Here is a 22,547-nt window from a genome sequence, read left to right on the forward strand (position 1 = left end):
TTACATCTGTATTTATTTCTGTACTTATTAAGATATACGAACAACCATGAATTCAGTCCTATTCTAATTCTTTCTGTATTTGAACTTCCTTCTCCAATAGTGAGAAACCTGGTTTCCATTATCCTTAATGTGTTAATTAATTTACTCAGTTGCCTGTAGGTATCTCATCTCATGTCCCCATAGCTGCCCCACCGCAATGAGGATGCCCTCCTCACCTCGTTCCTTAGGTTCCGGCACTCTAGACGGCACCGCTGTCGTCTTATACCGAAGCCCATTCACTCGACTTGGGCCCCGATACCCCACTTTGGGCTGGGCTCCCTCCTGCATCTATCCTCGCTACCGCATGCGGGTTTCAATACTTCACACACCAGGTGCTGCTGCCTCGTCCTGCCCCAATGGATGATGCCCTCTTTATGCCAGTACCCCACACTGAGATATTACTGTCTCCTTCCTTTAATGATTATGATATTGTCGTTAGGGCTGCCAAAACAAAGTCCCAGAAATCAGAAATGAAGGTGTCCTTACAGTTGGTTCCTTTAGGGGACTCTAAAGGAGAATCTGCTTCTTGTCCTTCTCGATTCTGGTGGTAGCTAGCAATCCTTGGCATTCCTTGACTTGTAAACTCATCACTCCAGTCTCTGTCTCCATCTTCATGAGCTTCTCCTCTGTGTGTGTGTCTGTGTGCAAATTTCCCTCTTCTTGTAAGGACACCAGTCATATTGGATTTAGGGCCCATCCGAATCCAGTGCGACCTCATTTATACTCAGTTACATCTGATCTATTTCTAAATAAGGTCACATTCACAGGTTCTGAGTGGACGTGAATTTTGGGGGCACACTATTCAGTCCAGTATATTCACTTTGCTCAGTTTCACCGAATGGGCTTTTAGACTAAATTATTCATAAAGAGCGGGAGGGACCATGGAAGGAAGGGGAGGAGGAAGCTTTCTTCTTCTTCTTCTTCTTCTTCTTCTTTTTTTTTTTTGAAAAGGATGTTCTGTGTTGCCATATTGTTCTTATTTTTCTAATCTAAAGTTAGGGCACTCTGCGGACATTAGGACTCTTGGAAATCTCAGGGCTTGGAGCGAGTGAAGGATGGCACTCATTGTGATGTCATAGGACTTTGATTCCTCCTGGGAACTACCCCCCTCAATACACCCCATGCTGCAACACATTGCAGCCCATTACTCTAACTGTTCAGGAAACCTCCTCACCTGTTGCTGGGATTGGGGTGCCCATCCCCCGCAGTCGTCCAGTTCCAGGCCATATAATTGCGTCTTGATGCACACTGTCAAGTCTCGTACTAGGCAGAGCTGGCCTCCTGTGAGCGTGCTGGAGTGCTTGTGTTGGGTGAGCTCTGACTGTTATTAGCACTGCCCAAGAAGAGAGCACTATGTCAGCACTGGGACCCACTCCCTGACTTTGTAACTTGTATGATATTCTGAGCTATACTAACTTATGTATTTTATAGAATATATATAATACATACATAGAATACATAATTATATATATTCATTCTGTATTAACATATATTCTGAGCATTTCCCCATACAAATGAAATACTCTTCTGTAGTCACCATATTCTGTTACTTGAATCTCCCACATTGTAAAAAACAAAAACAAAAATAAAAACGTCATCTTTCTACCATCTGGTATTTGGATCCATTCAGATTTTTTGCTATTATAAATAATGCTCCATTGCACATCCTTGACCATAACTTTGTGTCTGTGGAAATGCTCTTGGCCCTGGCTGGGATCCCCTTTAGCATGGGGCCCTCTTGATGATTCTGTATGAAGACTCCAGTTTGGCCTCAAAATCCAAAGGCTAAGTAAGGGATCAAGACTCCTGTTTCTGACCTCTAACATTCAGTAGCTCTGTGACCTTGGACAAGTTACTGAACCGTAGCTGCCTCTGTTTCTTTATAAAACGGAGATTTTAGTAGCACCTGATTTGTAGGGTTGTTGTGAATCAAGTGAATAATGATCAAAATGAGCTTAGAACTTGACTAACACCGTTAAGTGTTTAATACTCATTAGCAATCATTATTAGTATCATTACGGTGTAGCGTGGGATGCTGTGTGTTCCGTACCTGCCTTTTTCAGGGGCTTGCGGGTCTACACCGTGACAAGGGTTACTCGTCCAGAAGCTCCTCGCTTACCAGGTTGCCTTCCAAAAGGGGATTAAGCTTGCAGAGTGTGAGTCAGGCTTTTAAAAACCAGGCTTTTCTCAAAATAGAACGGTTTCAGTGTCAGTTGGGCAACCTGCCTCTTCAGGAACCCCACAGGGGTGTCTTAAGCAGATATTTTGTTTTACCAGACACATGACCATTCACAGTGTGTTGGAAAGACTAGAACCAGCCTTGAAACTGTGTGCCCATTGTTAGGGACAAATGGCTCCTCATTCACACTAGCCACATTTCCATTGTTGGACTGGGGGGAGGGGCGGACATAGAACATGTCCAGTACCACTGGATAGGGCTGGTCTGTATTTATTGAGTGCCTGCCTGCTAGGTGCAAAGTACAAGACTACATAGCTAATATATGTAGCAATGTTAACGAGGTTTCCGGTAGGTTTCCAGCTGGAAAGGCGCTTTTGTCTCAGTGGAGTAGGGCACATAAAGATGAAAGGAAGACAGAACAAGATACATGTTAGAGACAGTGTGTTTTATGAATTCAAGAGAAGTTTTGCTTGGCCAGAAGAGGCTTTGTGGAAGAGATGGCATTTGAACAATATGTAAAGGGGTGCTTGGCTATTTCTAGGTTAAACCTTTTTCTGAGCCTCACATGTCTAATTGCCCACCCTACACCTCTTTTGGGATATCCCAGAATAATCCCAAATTCGATAGACCCGAAACCAATCTCAGTGTTTCTCCTCTTAAACTGTCCACATGCCCTGTTGCAGGAGCAGCCTTAGCCCACCTGCTCTGAAGAAGGAAAAAAGGAGGCCACAGAAGTCCAGATAAGTGTGTGGAGCAAAAGGAGTCGGAAATTCAGAAAGAAGAGCCTTGTGGCCTCTATTTTTCTCTTTGAAGTTGGAGGCAAGATCATTTGCAGGGACTGATGAGTGTGGAAGTGTATCAGGGAGTGTGAGGATGGAAAGGCCTGAAACCGCTCCGGAAGCAGGAGCTGATGAGGGAGAGGCAGAAAAGGTTTGCAGAGACTGAAAGCTCAGGTGAGGTGATAAACCGTAAATCTCTCACGGTATCAGTACGAGGCCTGGGTACCCTTCAGCCCACTCGTGAATCGTGCATGAGCAAATGAGAGGGAGGCAGCGAGACCCATTTGTGGTGGGGAAGGCAGAACGGCTGTGTCGGGATGAGAATGGGTCCAGAGAGTGGACATTCCAGGGAGAGGGAGCAGGAAAGTGGAGTTCACTGGGCAGGATGGACTGTAGGGTTCGGGCCCTATTTTCAAGATTTACTCCCCGGATGAAGAACTCTGGTTCTCTTTAGGACGCATTGAGAACTGTTTCCTAGAATGTCCGTTAGGTCACCCGCAGTACTGAAAAACAGTGATATTTTGGTGTCTTTCGAGCACACGTGGAGACCATATGTCAGTGTCTCTGTTGGCTTAGGGCCATGATGCCCCAAAAGTTACTATCAGAGGCTAAATCACACTATTTCAGGTACCAGAGTAGTTTGCGGTTAGAGACAGGGTAATTTTGGTAAAGTAGCTGTTGTAATACCTTCTAAAAGGACATAGAAAACGCATTTAATAGAAAATTGTGGGTAGAATGGCGAATATGCAAAACTATCATTTGGATGATTTTCAGTGTAGGAAACTTGTTCTGTGGTATTTAAAGCCAGTTTAGAATTTATATTGCATCTGAATTTATATCCATTCATGATGAAGTGGATACATTTACCAGTGGCCTCCCATTTTCCCATGATTCAGTAGGAGGTGTTCATTTAACATATTGGTTCCGGAAGGCCATTGGGCTAATGGGCACCAAGTGGCAGTGATAGCCACACTTAGCTGCATATCAAAATTACCCTGGGATAATAAAAAATTCCTGGTTCTTAAGCCCTGGAGATTCTTATTCAGTAGGTCTAGAATGGGACCAGGGATCTCCTTTTTTTTTAACTTCTCAGGTAATTACATTGGCACAAGCAGTTTTGGGATGCTGGTATAAGTGAACAGAAAAATATAACTGGCTTATGATATATTCAGGGTAGCCATTTACAGCAGTCCTGCCACTTCCTTCAAGTTTGGGTTCCTGAAAAACCCACATAGTAGGAGAAGTCATGGTTGAATTGCTTAAAACCTGGAGAAAAACTGGGCGAGAGACTAAAATTCTTAAATGAATTTAAGACATGCATCTTTTTAAAGTTCAGTAAAATAAAACTAATGCATGAAATAAGGATCATATCAGTGATGCATGAATATCTTACTGCTTACTAACTCTCCGGAAGTTTAATAAAAGCTTTTTGAAGTTGGTTTTGCATTGATGCAGATAATACATACACTGAGAAACATGCTTTATTCTGTATCTTGCACTCCATCCAAATGTCAAATGTTTTCTGATTTTATCACTGGTAAGTGTTGACTTCGTTCTCTAGGGCCCCACCACAGTATGTAGAGTGATTTGAATACTGTTGGCAGAGAAGTATTAAGTATAGCCAAATGGCTACATCGTAAAGCCCCTCCCTAATATACAAAGTCGCCTTAGCTCTGAACATGCTATTAAACTTCTCACACATTTCACTTCAGCCGTCCAAGAGTCAATATAGTTCTAAGGGTTTGCTTCTCCTCATCTCCCTATAGCCTTCTCTTTTGCTTTCTACTTTCGACCATTACCTCTCCCTCCACCTGCCACCCACATGTTCACACACATCTGTTAACATACCTAGGAAGCAGTTCAGCCTAATGCAATACTTTTTTATACTCTTTTGACCACAGTGACAGTGTAATTATAATATAAAATTGAAACACAAGTTTAATAAAACAATACTTACTCTTATTTGGGGGACATACTTTCTACATAATTTCTATTCTGTATTCTTACACATTAAAGTTAAAGTGCTGGTCTTAATCCAATAATACTGATCCTAGTCCAATAAATTGATTTCATGACCTTCTGATGAGTTGCTACCTGAGGTTTGAAAAACACTGGTCTGGAGGTTTTTGGCATAGTCTTCAGAGTCACATGGATCTGGATTTGAATACTGTGTTTACCACTCTAATAGCTCTGCATCTGTAAGATGGAGATAAGATACTATATCTCATATAGCTGGTTTGAAGATTAAGTGAAATAATGCATCAAAAGCTCTTGGCCTAGTGTCTGATTCCTATGAAGCACTTGAACGAATGTAATAGGGATAATGATAATGATGATGATTTTCAATTTTCAACTCCAGATTCCTCTCAGTTCACATAATTTTGAGCTGAAATCTTCATGTTTGCTAAAAGGGTACAGAAATGTCAGTGTGGGGGAGTGTAGAATGTCATGTAAGAAGGAATTGCATTTTGGGAAGGATTACTATATGTCTTGGAAAAATTGTTACTAAAAATGGCTGTTACATTCCTACAAGGGTATTATTGTTACTTTTTTCCCCCCTGTGCGTTCCCATAGCCACCATCTTGGACCAGAGCAGTAGCTTTTAACTTATCTCCTTGCTTCCATTTGACCCTGTATAGAGTACTGCTTGGTTTGTGATAGTGAAACATGACTATTCAGAAGTTTTTAATAGCCTCTGTAAACAGGCTCAGTCTCGAGCTGGGCTTTTGAGACCTTCCAGAAAGACCTGGGTTTAGATCTTAGTTCCTCATCTGAGGACTTAGACACATTTTTCTTTTTTCTGTTTTTTAGTTACCTTTTCAAGCTATACTTCTCATCTCTAAAATGAGGATCATAATATTTAACTGATTAGGACTGTTATGAGAATTGAGATGATGTATGTAAAATTTCCAGTGCTTGCTTCTCACATGGTAGCTGGTACTTCAGAAACTCCACTCATGTTGGTGCATAGCTCAGTTGCTCTGCCCACATCAGCAAATGCATCTTCCATGGTCCTGCTTTGGCCATTTATACTAACCTTTATCTTTTCTGGCTTGGTTTGCTATCTTCTCTCAGCCTAGGCAATTCCTCCCCGTTGTATAAGCTCTTCCTTTACCGTAAAGCTTTCCCTTACAAACCTAGCTAATAATGATTTATGTATTCTTTATGAAGTAGTTCACGTAGTTGGCAATTAATCATACACTGCTTTCTGATCTTTATTACAATCTTTTATTATAGTAATTATAGTATTCTTAGTTAGCTTCTTATGATTTATGTCTCTTGTCTCCATTAAACTTATTAATTCCTTGAGAGTAGTGATCATATACACATCTTCGAATCCTTCATAGTACTTAGCACAGTGTTCAGTAATAATATGCGTTTAATAAGTATTTGTCGATAGACTGGATGACTGGATACTTCGGATAGTACGTGCGGTGGGAGAACAGGGTCCAGTGGTTAGCGTCGTGAGAGAAGGTTTAATGGATGAAAATACATTTGAGCTAGCTTTCCCTGGGAGGATAACATTTCTGCAGGTTGGTAAGAGGGGTGGGAACATGACTATGTAGGGAGGGCTATCAGGTGACATAGTCATATTTAAAACAAATGATGCAATTGTAAAAGAGATGGGGCCAAGCTCTGCTATGGTCAGCTTCTGTGGCACAGACTTAAACGTTAGCCCTCTCTTAGCATCCTAGCTCCCATACTTTTGCCTTCATTCTTGCCCACTTTTGACCAATCTCCTGTGACTGTGTAACTGGGACCTGATGAGCTAATGGTCTACTGGTGGAAAATCTCTTAAGTTTCTCTCTGATGCCTTTATTTCCTCTTCATTCTTGAAGGAAATATTTGCTGTATATAAAATTTTTAAATAGCAGTTATTTTCTTTCAGTACTTTAAAGACATCTTTCCATTGTCTTCTGTATTCCATTGTTTCTGTCGAGTAGTCACCGTAAGACTTCTGAGTTTTACCAGAAGCATCCCCCCTCTCTCAGCTAAGGATTTTATCCTAAATCCAGCAGAGACAGATTTAGAAGTCTCTAGAACAGAACATTAACATAATTTAATGGTTTTTTAAGAAAGATTAGCATGTCAGTGCTATGCAAAACAGGGAAAGGCTCAGTAAGTAGAATAGTTGAAAGGCCATCATAACTGAGTGCTTTCTAAAGTAAGATGAAAGCACAGGTTAGGGTTTCCGAGTCTGGGCATTTCAGACAGGCCTGAATGAGAGTCTGGGCTCCCCTCCCTACTAGCAGATGCTTTTGAACACTTCCCCAACCATCCCCTCATCTATAATATGGAGTGATAAAGTTCTAGGGTTGTTAGAGTTAAATGAGAAACTCATCGAAAACTCTGGTTTTAATGCCTGATGTACAGTAAGTGCCCAGTCAATAGTAGCCATTGCTATTACTGTTCCAAGATCCAAACCTCAGTCATTTAGGTTAAAATTCAGGTACACTGTTAATCGTATTGATCTGGACCAAAGCATCATCAATTTCGTGGGGGGACGTGATTCACGTCGTGTGAATCACAATGAATAACTTTTGTGCTTTTATGCAGTAGCCCTGGTACCAGTAATATTCTAAATACCTGCCATGTACTGAATTGATTTATAGCCCAATGCCATGGTTTTGAGGATGATCTCAACCCCAGATTTCAAAGGTATAATGATAGCTGATTTTAGAAAGTGCATTTTGTCATGCTTGAGAGTAGATGCTTCATATTTTAGGTTTATAGAACCATAAAGTTTTACCGTTTCACTTTTAAAAACAATACAGTGTACAAGATTAGAAGTTTACAAAAAAGATAAATCAGATTATGAGCCTTCATATTACAAAAGATTTCCTAGAATCGTAAATAACCTCAGAAATTACCATTTTGCAGCCTCTCATTTTTCTAGATGATCAAAGCATGGATTGGAAAGATTGAATGACCACCCCAAAGACACACGGTAGTGATGGCAAAGTCGGAACTGGGATGCAGGTGTCCTGATTTCTGGTATATTTTGGTTGTCTTGGCAAAAATAGCACCTCTGTGCCTTTTCTACCCAGTTCCATGCCTTCTTTGACTCTGTTCAAGCTTCATGTGTTGGCCAGGGTGTTGGTACCCAGGGTGTTGGTACTTCCTTCTCACCTTAGAGAAGGAAGACCAGTCTATCACTTTGAATTTCACTAATGGAAGCTAGAAAAAAACATGCCAAGGAAGCGTCTTTTCTCAGTACTCTCAGTACGCAGTCCCCTGACCCTCTGCGACCATCATCCCAGCCTTTTAATCTCTGGAAACATAATTTATTTTTAGTGCCAAACTAAATGAGTTTCCGATGATAGGCTCAATGTAGAATTACACCGTTGCTTTCTTTCACAGAAGTAAGAATGCATACTTGGCTTCTGATAGTCATGAGAGATCTGTCAAATTGCACCTTTTCTCTTCTGTGTCATGTGGCAAGACCCCTGATAGTTCATTACCTGTTCAGTGCGGAAGATGGGACCAGGCTATAAAATCAAGTAAAAAAGAGGAAGTGCCTTCATGTAAAAGGGTTAACTTTTCATTCTGTATCAGTTGGGATGTTTTAGCTATTTTTAAAAAAGAACCTGAACTAAACGAGGCTGCTATACCAGAGTTTCTCTTCTTGCCATGTTTGCTTTTCCTGAAAATCCACTTATAATTGATGATGACAGTCCTGATTAAAGATCTAGAAAAAAAAAATTACATGTGTGATTTTCGTAGTATTTTGGCTAGGTAAGTGATAAAACTCTTAAAGTTTGGCTGAGCTGCATCTGTGCTAGAAAGGCATAGTGTGTAAGTAAGAGTTGGGCTGGCAGATAGATGATGCAGTTGAATCTGACATACTGAGACCGATGAAGAGGTCTGTCTGCCAGAATGACCAGACTTTGCAGGAAGTCAGAGAAGAGCCAGGTGACTCATAAAAATCAAATTTAATCTGCAGCCTTGCTCCTCAGTATGGTTGGTCCAAGGACCTAGGAGCTCGTTAATCACAGGGCTTACCTAGACTTACTGAGTTGAGATTTGTCTGCATGTTACAGTTGGTGAAGCACTGGTCCACCTTTACTATTAATAAAGCTGATTATATCTTTCATTCACATAAATCTCCAGTTTTCTCTTCAGTCTCGGGATGATGAGCAGCATCTGTGCATGGTTCTCTATGCCTTCCAGGGTCAGCCCGTCTCTGGCATCCTCCCTGTTCCTGATTGTCTTCTGGCAGCTCGTCCTCCTGCCTCAGGACCTTTGTTGTATCTCCCTTTCCTTCACACTACCTTGGGACACCTTCCTTCACCCGTAGACTAGGTTGGGGCCCGTTACCTGCCTCAGAGTACCTTCTATAGTAGTTTCTTAGGGCTCCCATAACAAAGTACCACAAACTGTGTGGCTTAAAACAACAGAAATGTATTCTCACACAATTTTGGAGGCTAGAAGTCCCAAATCAAAGTGTTTGTGGGGCTCTTCTCTCCTTTAAGCCTCTAGGGGAGGACCCTTCCTTGCCTCGTCAGCATCATTCCAGTCTCTGCTCTGACTTCATGTGGCCACCTTCCCTCTGTATCTGTTTCTTCACATAGCATTCTGTGTGTGTCGGTGTCCAGACTTCCTTCTTCTTATAAGGACATTAGATTCCTGTGAGCCTCTGATCATAGCATTTTTATCCACAATCAATAATCTTGTTTTATGCGTGTTTCTGTTTAAAGACTCCTCATTTAATTATGGTTGATTCATTAACATTGACCTCACAGCCAACACTATAACTCATGCCCAGAGGAAGTTTGTCTAACACACATATTTTCTCCATAAGGCACATCACAGCCTTCTTGCACTTAGGAACGCTACACCGCACTTCAGACAGACCGTTCTCGGGGGCCATTTTAAACAGTAAAACCACTAGCAAAAAGCAGAAAAATGTTGCATAAAATAGATGATGAAAAGGACACTGGTTTACAGTGTGAACTGAAATAGGAAGGCAGAATCATCTTGTTGGACCTCAGCTGGAATTGCATACATTGCATGCTAATGACCATGAAAGCACCTCGAGAATTGGTTTGGGCATTACAAGTAAATTTTAGTGAGTAGGCGAATTTGCAAATATGGACTCTGCAAATAACGAGGGTTGACTGTATCTCCCCACATAAGCTTAAGTTTTAAAGACAGAAAGCTTTTGAAATATTTCAGGTGACCGTTTTTTCCAAATGGGTCATTTGTGAAAAAAATATGGGAGAATTATTATATTATTATAACGACAAATCAGAAGCGAGGCCATTTACACATCCTTGTCATTTTGTCATATTGCTAAGTTTAGGTAGAGCAGCAGTGGTAGTGATTTGTGGCACTTCTGCTTGTCAAGTTGTCCCCTCAGAAGGACTCGTGACTACCATAGCTACTTTTACTTCTCCTCTTTCTTCATTCTTTACTGCTCCAGACTTAGCTGCCCCCTTCTCTGTATCTTGAAATCTTCTTCAGAGGGGAGATCTGACTGGGTTGGTGGTCATCACCCTGTTGGGCAGAGCCATCCCAGTGTTCAAGTCACGTCGTGGGATCTTCTGTGGACGGTGTTCCCCAATGCTCCCAGAACTCGCCTGTAACTCCTTATCATCCTGTACACAAGGCTCTTTGTGTGGTCTGATAATTCTCTTCTTTCTTGTCTCCTATTACATGAGGAGTTTCTGGATGGCAAGGAATGTCTTACCTTTTCCTCATCCTGGAATACCATCCTCAATAAATGATCTTCAAATGAGTGGAATGACTTGAGAACCACTAAGAGGAGATGTATTTGGGGTTTCTTATGGCTATTCCGTGTCTTTTTGGACTACTCTTGAGGTCCTTTCACTTGTCTCAAAAATGGTGTTCTCAAGCTACCAGATGAGTGCGTGGAGCCAACCTCAGCAGCAGTCCACCTTGGCTGATCTGTAGGGCTTGCCTGGTTCTTGTATTGAATGTCTCCCGAGTGAAAGACAGCATTTGGCTTTGTACAATTATAGAAAGACCTATAAGAGGTGGGATTTCTACTATCAAAGAGCTTACAGTTTGGTTAGGAAGGGAGGGTATATGAGCTGAAAAGTTTATAGTTAAGGTGAGAGTTAGGTAAGAATAAAGACAGCTTACCAAAGCTGCCCTACAGCCATGTTTGATTTTCAGATGAGCAATATAAGATCAGTGAGCATTGTGAGAGCTGGAGAAGGAGGAGGAGTCTGGGAAGGCTTGTGGAGAAGGGTGGAGGCTGGGTCTTGGAGAATGGGTAAGGGTTGGGAAAGAGGAGCAGAGAGCCTGGTACGAGCAAGGAGCGGGAGGCATCTACAACGATGAATGGGTCAGAACTGGGAGATATGTACAAGGGAAAGGCGGGTTCTAGAATTTAGTTCTAGAATTATTTAGGCTCCAATGGCAAAGGGTGCAGCCCCTTATGGTTCATGTAATGATGCTTGCATGGGTTCTGACATGAGTTGGAGTCAGGGCAAAGAAGAGAGAAGAAGTCCTTTGCGAACTGGAGGCGAGAGTTATTGAGACTGATCATCTCAGCCCAAATTCATCTGAATAGAATCTTCAGAGCTCATTTTTGGGGGAGGAGATGAGTAAAAAAGAGACAGCAAAGGTTTGAAATAGTGTTATGTCCCACTGTCTATGAAGTCTTAAAGACTGGAGGCTTGAATTGGCACCATCATGAATTTTGAATCTTTGTTAAATTTAAATTTACTTGTAAAGAAGGTGAAGATGAATAGTAGGCAATACTTTGTTAGTGATGCCATTCTAGGCATATTTTGGTGAACAAGGGAAAGATGTTCTAGAAATATATCTGGAAGGAGGGAAGAGAGATATTATGTGGGCTGGTAAAGAAAAGGTGATTAGCCCATGAAATAATTCCCAGAGAGAAAGGAAGGTAAAGGAAAAGGAAGGATGATATCAGGTCAGAGAGGGAGGGTGGTAGTGAAGGAAGGTCCTTGAGGGAGTGCATACGAGCATGCATTAACAGAAAAGCCAAGCTGAAGCCAGAGCAAGATGCTGCCGAGCTCTGAGAGCAGATGGAATGCATGAGGAGGGGATTGCTATTTGGTGAAAGACTTTGGAACCAAGTGAATTGATTCCTTTAGAGCTTTGGAGTGCCAGTAGCGGGGGTTCAGAACCTTTCTATAACTCAGATACCCCAAAGGAATGAATGAATTATAATAACTCTTTCTCACAACTGTTTTGCTCTGTCCACCCTGGGTCCTTGGGAGGATAATACCCATAAGTATTGTACAGAACTGGTGCCCCGAATGCCTGAAGGTGTCTACTAAACACAGCCCGGTGGGGAAGGGGGTAAGACCTAGCTTCAGGCAAGATCACTCAGAGGTGGCTGTGCCCTCTGGCTGGCTGAGTTTCTGCCAGTCCAAGTCTTCTGTGTCCCTGGGACCCTCGCGGCTGACAGCAGCCTTGGCCCACAGCTTTGCCCCCACTGAGACAGCTCTTCTGGAATGAGTAGACTGCTTAAGCAGTGGCTGGCGGCCCTAGGGCAAAAGCTTCCCCCAGCGCCAATCCCACGTACACATAAGCTGTGTGGTTATGAGGAAGGGGTGGTAGAAGAGGGTCAGGCAGGGGTATAGAGCTTCACAGTGCGGACATGACAGTCAGTAGCAGGATGCCTGATGCTGTGTTTCTCTTTGCAGAGGGGCACCATGCCGGTGGAAAGGATGCGGATGCGCCCGTGGCTGGAGGAACAGATAAACTCAAATACGATACCAGGGCTGAAGTGGCTGAACAAAGTAAGTGTGATGAGTGTGTGTGTGCGTGTGTGCGTGTGTGTGTGTGAGAGAGAGAGAAAGAGAGTGCCTTACTAAAAGCATAAATACCTCTGAAAGCAAAATTGTACTGTGTTCAAAATCTTATGCTAATTAATTACAAAAACCTACCAAGCAAAAATCATCATAAAAACATCAAATTATTGTATAAAGAAGATATTTATTTAATCATCTCAGACTGTAGTTGCAAACCCTGACTTAGCAGTTTCAGCTCACTGTTGGTATTATGGATGACTATTTATAGGAAGCTTCTTGCTGTATTTTTCTTTAATGATTCTTACCCTCTTCCTTCTCTAAATTCCTTGCTTGCTTCTCTCCTGGCTTTCAGGAATAGAGGACATGGAAACTGGAGTTTTGTATTGGGAATGGAGCATATTGATTTATTTCCAGTATTTACTATATGAAGAAAACTTTTGTTTTTGTCTTTAAAAATGTCTTTTCTTTATCTTATTGAGAAATCCTATTTGTGTGCCTGCCTGTCCTAGAAAAAGAAAATTCGATCATTTACAGAGCGCCCCCACCCCCACCATGTATACTTAAATACGCCCTTACTTTATCGACCTCAAATTCTCAATTTAATTGATCCTACCTGTTAGGGGTGAATCAGGAAGATAGTGTCTGTATAAATAAAGAAGACCTGAAATTATATAGTTATAATTTATAAAAGCAACTAAATATAATATATCATGCCTTCTTTAAGAGAGCCCAAGGGAGGTTTCTTTCCCACTAGCAAGAATATTGCAGTTCTTCTGAGCAAATTTCTTTTTCCTCGTCTATCTCTCCCCTCATTTTTAATCTTAAGGACAGGATTAATAATTTAGCCGGTCAGGCTTTATCTTTGTATCATGTGCCGAAAACTTAGAGCCAGATTGTAGCCCACTTCTAACAAGTGTACAGGATGTTGAAGCATAATTTTTTAAAAAAACTAATATTACTTCTGGCCTCATTTGATCTTTTCAGATATCTGTCAAATCTTATTTTTTTGCTCATTTTCTCTCATCCACTTATTTTTTTCTCTTATTTAATGGTGTTGTATTTGAACATATCTGTCGACGCGAGTCCTTTCCAAAACAAGGTGGGGTATGAAGTGAATCAAAATGAAGAAACCGTATGCTCATTCCATGTGACCTGTTGTATATTATAAGGTCTTATGTCAAATGATATATTTTTCAGGGCTTTCTATTTCTATAATGTTTTGGATTTGTATACTAGGGTGGGGGTCGGGGGCTTCATAATTAGCCTCTTCCAAAAAGGCAAACAAGAACTCAGGTTACTGGCCTGCAGGAGCCCACGTGGAGGTATAGGGAAAGGGAAGGTGATCGTCAAGGAGAGTTGAGGAGGCCTAGGGTACCCAATAATGATGATCATACTAGTAATAAAAGCTAACATTTATTAAGTGCCGGGTACTCCTCTAAGCAAGATACATGCCTTAACTCACCTAATCCCCACTGTGGCATGGACATCATGATTTTTTTCAGTTTTACAGAAAAATTAATGCACAGAGAGGTTAAGTAGGGTTCTATTTTTGAAGAACAAGATAACATTGCCTATATTGATTTAGAGTGTGGAATTCAAGCAGATATTCCTGATTTCTGAAGAGAATGTTTGTGTTTACTTATCCTTTTTTTTTTTAAACACATGCACCAATTTTGGCTGACTTGATGCACTGGCACACTTACTATGTCAATACGTCTCTTGTACCGAGTAGGTCCTTGATATGCTGCAGTTAGTTGCCCTCTAGTAGGTTGAATCGTGGCTCCTCAAAAGATATGTTCACATCCTAACTCCTGGAACCTGTGGATATGACCTTATTTGGAACAAGGGTCTTGGCAGACGCAATCGATTTAAGGATTTTGATATGAGGTCATCCTGGTTTATCCATCTGGGCCAATCCAGTAATAGTTGTCCTTAGAAGAGAAGACACACACACAGAGGAGGAGGCCATGTGAAGAAGCAGAGCTTGGAGTGATGCATCCACATACAGGAAAGGCCTAGAACCAGCAGTAGCTGGAAGAGGCAAGGGAAGATTCGCCTTAGAGCCTGCGAAGGTGAAGGGAACGTGGCCCTGCTGACATCTTGCTTTTGGATGTTTGTCCTCTAGAACTGTGACAGAATAAATTTCCATGGTTGTCAGCTGCCCAGATTGTGGCACTTTGTTATGACAGCCCTAGGAAATTAATGTACCCTCTGAGGTTTGTTTCCTGACTGAGACTTTCCACTGAGACACCTTTTCTTCCATCCACTCTGTCCATGTTTTTTGGACCAGAAAGTAAATAGGTTTCTCCTTGGGTCGTTGAACACGGAGCTCATGGCTCGTCAGTTCTCTTCCGCAGCAGAGAGGGGAGGGGTACTCCTCTGCTATCACGTCTGGCTCCTCTGCAGGGTCTGGACATGAGCCAGGCTGAAGGAAGGAGCGCGTGCCCGTGGCTGCCACGGAAGGTGCCTCTTTGGATAAGGCTGACACGGGAGTCTGTGGGCTGCCTGAGGGGCCTGATCTGGCAGGCCCCTGACTGGGCTGAGCCAGAGTGTTCGCGTGGCTGTGTTTGTGCATGTGGACAGTACAGTCACTGTCACTATAGACCTCGGATGGAGTCGGGACATTTTGTCTCCACATCTGTACCTCCACAGGGCATCTTTTTATAGATTTCTGCTCTCTTAGGCTTGCTGGTATATGTCTGTCCACATAAATATTTAACTGAGACCCTAATATTTATTTCCTTCCCACTCATAAACATTCTGACTAAGAATCTCTCTTTGTATTTTGAGTGGTTTGAGGTCATTCCAAAATTTCTTCCCCCGCCGAAGACTGTTATAACTCTTAGAAAATGGGCACTGTCCCTGGAGCTTTGTCATTCATTTATATGTTGTTATTTATGGTGACGTACTCCAGGCCAGAAGCCCCCTGGGGGCAGGCACTGTCTCCACCATTACTGCATGCTCGGCGCCAGGCCTAGTGCCTGACACATAAGAGGTAAATACTGTTCTGTGACTAAATGGATGGATGATGCGTGCTCGAAGAGGAACAACATTGGTGGCTTGTTTTCTCCCTGTTCAGATAATTAGACTTGAGGGCACTAGGTTGGCGGTTGTCACATCTCTCTCAAATGGATGATCCATCAAATCCACTGTGATCTTAGTAAGAAACAGATAGTTAATTAATGCCTAAATTTGTTTTCAGCTTCTATTTTCCATACATGTGGAGGAGGGTAGTGATGAAATGGGTCCTTTGGAGCCCTCTGAAGGAGCAGCGAGAGTTTGGCAAAGCAGCATTATAACTAACTCATGAATGGGGCTGTGGCTTGTGTCACTTACTTTTTATGATGAGTGTTTGCAAATGTACATAGTGTGTTTGAATAGCCTAATGACTGGAAAGAACAGTATAGTAAATTTCCATCTAGATTTAATCATGCACACCTAGATTTAACAATTATCAACATTTTGTTTTATCTTTGTATGTCTGTATATGTGTGTATGTGTGTATATGGTATTTTAAAGCAACTCCCCGACAGTGTACATTTACAAGATTTAAGAACATTTTCTCATATATTCACAGTACTGTTGTCAATTGGAAAAAGTTAATCATAAGTTTTTAATATTGTCATTACCCTGTTCATATTCAAAATCCCTTGAGTATTCTCAGAATAACTTTTTACAGTTGGTTTGTTCAGTCAGAACCCTGAGAAGGTCCATGTGTTATGTTTGTGGTTCTGACTCGAAGTCTCTCCTGATCGTGAACAGTACTGTGTTATGTTTGTGGTTCTGACTCGAAGTCTCTCCTGATCGTGAACAGTACTGTGTTATGTTTGTGGTTCTGACTCGAAGTCTCTCCTGATCGTGAACAGTATCCCCTCCTCTTTTTCTTCTCGCCATTGGCTCATTGATGGGACCAGGTCAGTCTGGATTTGTCCAGATGCTTGCTGTGGTTCCCCTGGGCCACATTTGGAGGAAGGAAGGAGGCAGCCACATTCAGGTTCATGGCTTCTCTTGTGGCCCCGATTGAGTCCCACTGTGGTTATCGGTGTTCTGGTTTCATTTTGGAGATCTGCCTGGACCCAGGCCTGCAGGCCACTCTCCCAGCACAGGAGGTCAGCAGGGAGGGCTAAACCTTTACCTTCTTTTCACTTTGAAAGCATAATTGTGCTTGTGTAAATATTAGGCCATCTCAGAACAGAGTAAGGAGTCCAAACAAAAATAGCAAATGAAATTTGAACATCTTATAAACATCAGGGAAGAGAAGAGATAGAGATAAGAGAACTGGTTTCCACTTGGGGCCAAGGTATGTTTGTTCTGCGTTGCTCAAGATATCTTAAATGTTCTCCTCAACTCAAGCAGCACTTACCTCTCCTGCCCTGAGTTGGGCAGAGTTCTATACATACGTGAACATGAGTGGACTCTGGTATGTGCGGTCCTTCCGTACATGGCGTGTACAGCCACCGCGTGTGCAGAGCAGGGCTCCCGATGGCACACACTCATGTCACAGTCTGTACAAATGCAGAATAAAGTGCCATCAGCGTCCCATAGAACACAACGATCTATGGCCAGAATGTTTACTGATCAGAAAGAATCTCTTTCGGTTTTAAAACGAATTTCACCTTTACCTTTCACCATGGTCTTTATAAAAAAGATATTTGTGATAAACTAACCATTTATTAGTGGGGTTTTTTTTTTTTGCACTGTGAAAAAAACTAGTTAAAAGTTAGATTTTCCATGTAGTTTTTTAAAATTTACCATTTTAACCATTTTAAAGTGTATAATCTAGTGGCATTAAGTACATTCACAGTATTGTATACTGCCATCATCCCTATCTAATTCCCTTTTCATCACCTGAAAATGAAACACTATACCCATTAAGCAGTCACTCCTTTCACTCCCTGTATCCTTCCCCTAGTTCATGGCACCACTAATCTGCTTTCTGTCTCTATGAATTTGCCTTTTCTGGATATTTCATATCAGTGGAATTATTTAACTTGTGGCCTTTTATGTAAAGCTTCTTTCACTTAGCATAAAGTTTCATCGATGTTATAACACGTGTCAGTACCGCATACCTTTTTGTGGCTGAATAATATGCCATTTAGGCATATACAGCATTTTCTTTATGCATTAATCAGTTGATGGACATTTGGGTTGCTTTTACCTTTTGGGTACTGTGAGGGTTGCTGCTGTGAACGTCCATGCATAAATATTTGTTTGAACAAATATACCCAGGAATGAAATTACTGGGTCATGTGGCAACTCTTTGTTTAACTTTTTGAGGAACAGCCAGACGTTTTCCACAGCAGCTACACCACTTTACATTCCCACCAGCAATGTATGAAGGTTTCATTTTCTCCACATCCTCCTCACCAACACTTATTATTTTCTGTTTTCTTGATTCTAGCCATTCTAACATTAAAATGGTGTCTTAATGTTGTTTTGATTTGCATTTCCCTAATGATTAGTGATGTTGACTGTCTTTTAATGTGCTTATTGGCCATTTATTTGGTCTTGTCAGGTTCTTTGCCCATTTCAAGAGGATCTATGTTGAATAATTGCTAGTTCCATCATTACATTTGTGGTTTCATGATTTTGGCATGGTTTCTGTGAGACTAGGTTTGGTTGTGTGTGCGTGCGTGTGCGTGTGTGTGTGTGTGTGCGTGCAAGTGCTTGAAAAGATCTACTTGTCAGAATCAACTCTGTGTCTTATGAGATAAATTTCAAATTGTGTCACCCCAGAACTTCTTTGACCTAGAAAAAAGTACAACAGCAAATTCTTTAGGTGCCTGTATCTTTAAGCATAAACCATTAGATTCTGGTTGTGTACTTCAGGAAAAGTTCTTTCAGTGAAATAAGTTCATTTTCACTTTTTTTTTCATTTTCATGTGAACATCAAGAAGTGCAGTAAGTGATTTGCCCTGTGACTTTCAGCTACATTAAAAAAAAAATCACTCAGCCCTATTTTGAGGACTGCCTTTTTGGAAATGGCTAACGTGAAACCCTGCTGTCGCAGTGGATGATACTGAGTAAACAGGAGGGGTTTGTGAAAAGTCTCTTACTTTAAGTTCTTCTTTATTAACTGTGTTTTTAAATACAGTAGAATTTTCCCTTTTAACAGATTTTGGGGAACTCTCAAGTGTCCCGAAGTACTGGTAGTTCGGGCTTTGTAATTGGTTCTGTGGAGAGGCACCGAGCCCCTTTGAGATCAGTTGGGACCCTTTCTGTCTTTCAATGTGAAACCAAAGTGGCGGAAAACCCCAAAAACATTTGTTTTCCTTCCCCAGTGTATTGTGCAGGGATCTCCAGAAACGGACATTATCTTTTTTTTTTTAAAGGCAAGGCAACCCTTGGTTGCCCTCACAGATCGCAAGGACCTTGTCAGCTTACAATCTCTTATTTTTTACACCTACAGCACTTGGTCTTGCTAGGTGGTCTCCCATCCAAGTACTAACCAGGTCCGACCTGCTTAGCTGCCGAGATCAGACGAGATCGGGCTTGTTCGGGGTGGCATAGCTGAACGGGACATTATCAGAACTAGCTAGGGGGCTTCAAAGAAATACAGTTTTCCTGGGCTTTAATCTCCGTGGAATCCAAGTCAATCTAGTTGTAGAACTGGAAATCTTCTAACTTTACACACTGAGAAACAATGTGCAGAGTGATTTAGGTGACTGAAGGTGGGATCGCGTGATGTTGGTTCTGAAGTTAGACATTTATTATCCTAAGTTCCTGGACTAAATAATTTAATTCTTTCCTCAGTTTCTTCACCTGTAAAGTGGAAATAATAACACAAATATAGCTCATTAGGTTGTTGTGAAAAACAAAACAAAACAAAACTAAGACCGTGTGAACATGTGTAGTCACATAGGACCTTAGTAACTGCTGGTGCTGCTGGTTGAACCAGGTTTCACATACGTAGTTTTTACTATGAGTGTGTCTTTGTTTCCAAAGCACTAGATTCTAGTCATGTGTTTGCCAGGGTCGATTTAAGCAATTTTGAGTTACCTCTTGGGCTATAAGAAAAATGGAAAGGATATGATATAAGAAGAATTGTACTGAGGCACTTTTCTCCAAAATAGGAAGTATCATTTCTACATAATCGATATATCTTTGTACTTTTGCTATTTCATGCAAGGTAGTGACAGATAGAGGTTAGAACCTTCGACGGAACCGTCTGTTTCTGTTGGCTACCCAAGCAGATTGAGATATTTGGTCTCTGTCACAGTGGCCTCATACCCCCAACTTCCTTTTTAGCAGTACAAACGGGTGTTATTTTGAAGAGTTGCCTAATTTTTAATTTACTAAGAGAGCTGGAGTTCCTCTTTACCAAATGATGGAAATAAATGATAAGAAAAAAATGAGAAGTTTTACTCAGTGGCCAGTTATTGGTGGTTCTTTAAAGAAAAATGGCACAGATAATGGAACACATCGTCATATCCCAAATCATCTGTGACCTTGGAATACATTCTTGTTCTGCCAGACTCTGCATGATTCCGAATCTCACCTGGGTAGACTGTCAATATTTAGGACCCAGCGGGGAAGTGGGTTTGGTTTACAGAAGACTATACTGTAGAAACTCAACAAACCCAATGCTGCTTAGTAAGGAATCTTACTAGCTAGAACTTAAGAACCTTCTGTAATGAAACCCATGGCTACAGTTCTTATTTACTTTTTTTTTTCCCCCCAGGAAAAGAAGATTTTTCAGATCCCCTGGATGCATGCAGCTAGACATGGGTGGGATGTGGAAAAAGATGCACCACTCTTTAGAAATTGGGCAATCCATACAGGTATTAAAACCCCCTTCATTGTTTACAGAGGCAGGCCCTCTTGTTTTTTTACTATTGTTTTCATGCCTCGTTTTTCCTTTTAATTGTGATATAATTGACAAAATTTTATGATATTTAAAGTGAGGAATGTTATGGTTTGATATATGTAATCCTTGTGAAAGGATTCTTCCCATTGGGTTAACACATCCATCGCCGCACATATTTACTATCTATCTATCTATCTATCTATCTATCTATTTATTTATTTATTTATTTATTTTACTGAGAACATTTAAATTCTACTCTCTTAGCAAGTTTCAGTTATATAATACAGGGTTAACTATTGTTTATTTTTGTTTTTTTTACTACATATATAAAATCTATTGGCTTATGGTCTCATGAAGATAGCTCTGAAAAACCTGTGACTTGTCCCCAGGCATATCCAGGACACATGACTTACAAATTCCATCACTTAAAAGTGATACTCCACCCATTCCACAGAAGCTTTGTCCTTAAAATTCCTATAATGTGGAATTCTGATTAAGTTCCCCAGGTGTATACCAGTGTAATAATATAGAACTTACTTGTTCTGTAGCTTTAAATTTGAGTAGAATTTATCTCCCCCAAAGGTAGTCAAGAATATATTTATTTACAACAAAATTTAAGTAGGGAGTGATTTACAGTAGTCAACTTTTTACTTAATATTTGAGAATCAGATGAAAAAGAGACACTTCAGTTACCTGTGCTTATTAGCCTCCCAGCTTTCCAGCCTTTTACATTACTTATATTGATACTCCATTCTTCTATCATTATTAATTTTCTCTCAAAATGTTTTGGTAGAGTCCATTGACCAGCTTGTACCAATTTGCCTGGAACTGTCCGGGTTTCTAAACAAAAAATGTCTGTATCCCAAGAACCTTCTCAATCCCAGGAAAACTAGGATGTTAGTCATTGTAGGTATAGCCTGGAATTACAATGGTTCTCTCCACTACTTGACCAGTAATCCTGTGTTTCCAGAAAGTTTTATTCTGAATTTTAATTTTTTTCCCCTTTTTATTAACCTTAATTCTTTGGGCTATTTTGGTAGGAAAGCATCAACCAGGAGTAGATAAACCTGATCCAAAAACATGGAAGGCGAATTTTCGATGTGCCATGAACTCCTTGCCTGATATCGAAGAAGTCAAAGATAAAAGTATAAAGAAAGGAAATAACGCCTTCAGAGTGTACCGGATGTTGCCCTTATCTGAGAGGCCTTCTAAGAAAGGTAGATAAAGAGATTTACTGACTATAACAATGATCACTCAATGTATATTGTAGTACCTTTGTGATTTATTTTTACTTCTGTAGTTCACACTGTGGATGATAATTCTGCCCCTACCTGGCTGGGGAAAATGACTCTCAGGTCACCAAATACAGTAAAACATTTGTAATTTGGGTCATGTATAGATTAAAGCATATACAATTTCACTGAGAATTAAAAAAATGATTTAATTTAGGGAAAATGTTTCTCTGTATGTTCTTCATGAAATAATCCAAAACTATTTTCTGTTACCACAGGAAAGAAACCAAAGACAGAAAAAGAAGACAGAGTTAAGCACATCAAGGTAATCTTTGGTTGTTTGGGGAGAAGGCCAAAGTTGTGACCATATTAATCATTCATACTCTGTCTCATAAAAACAAGTAATGTGATCTCTGTGAAGTATTTAATCTTTCTCCTTTTGCTATTGTGTTTTGTGTGCTTTGCATGTCTCCTCTTTGGCATGTACCCGCTTGCAGATTCAAGTGCACATATCCTTGCTTCATCCAGTTTCACTGAGAAATTTATGAATGAAGCCACAAATTCACACTGAGCTGTACAGTCACAAGCCTCTATCAGGTCCCCACAGTATTGCCAGCTAGTTACTTAGTACCAGCTAAGCTCTAGCAACTAGCTACTATCTGATAATATTAAGCACATTTTCAGACAATTAAATATATTTAGAGTATATTGAATATTATATATTTATATTAAAATGTGTTACCTATTTTTTATGCATAC

General features: G+C 40.8%; 1 protein-coding gene across 2 annotated transcripts in view; it reads left to right on the forward strand.

The window, feature by feature from the left end:
• IRF2 (interferon regulatory factor 2) overlaps positions 1-22,547 on the forward strand; it is a 75,198-nt gene that overhangs the window by 24,660 nt on the left and 27,991 nt on the right. For both annotated transcript variants that reach the window (XM_011364027.2, XM_011364026.2), the window contains exons 2-5: positions 12,642-12,737; positions 20,431-20,530; positions 21,597-21,773; positions 22,067-22,113. In XM_011364027.2, the coding sequence (XP_011362329.1) occupies positions 12,651-12,737; positions 20,431-20,530; positions 21,597-21,773; positions 22,067-22,113 (411 nt within the window). In that variant the 5' untranslated portion in view covers positions 12,642-12,650. The remainder of the gene's footprint in view (positions 1-12,641; positions 12,738-20,430; positions 20,531-21,596; positions 21,774-22,066; positions 22,114-22,547) is intronic.

The sequence above is a fragment of the Pteropus vampyrus genome, unplaced genomic scaffold, assembly GCF_000151845.1.
Source record: "Pteropus vampyrus isolate Shadow unplaced genomic scaffold, Pvam_2.0 Scaffold92, whole genome shotgun sequence".
NCBI lineage: Eukaryota > Metazoa > Chordata > Mammalia > Chiroptera > Pteropodidae > Pteropus > Pteropus vampyrus.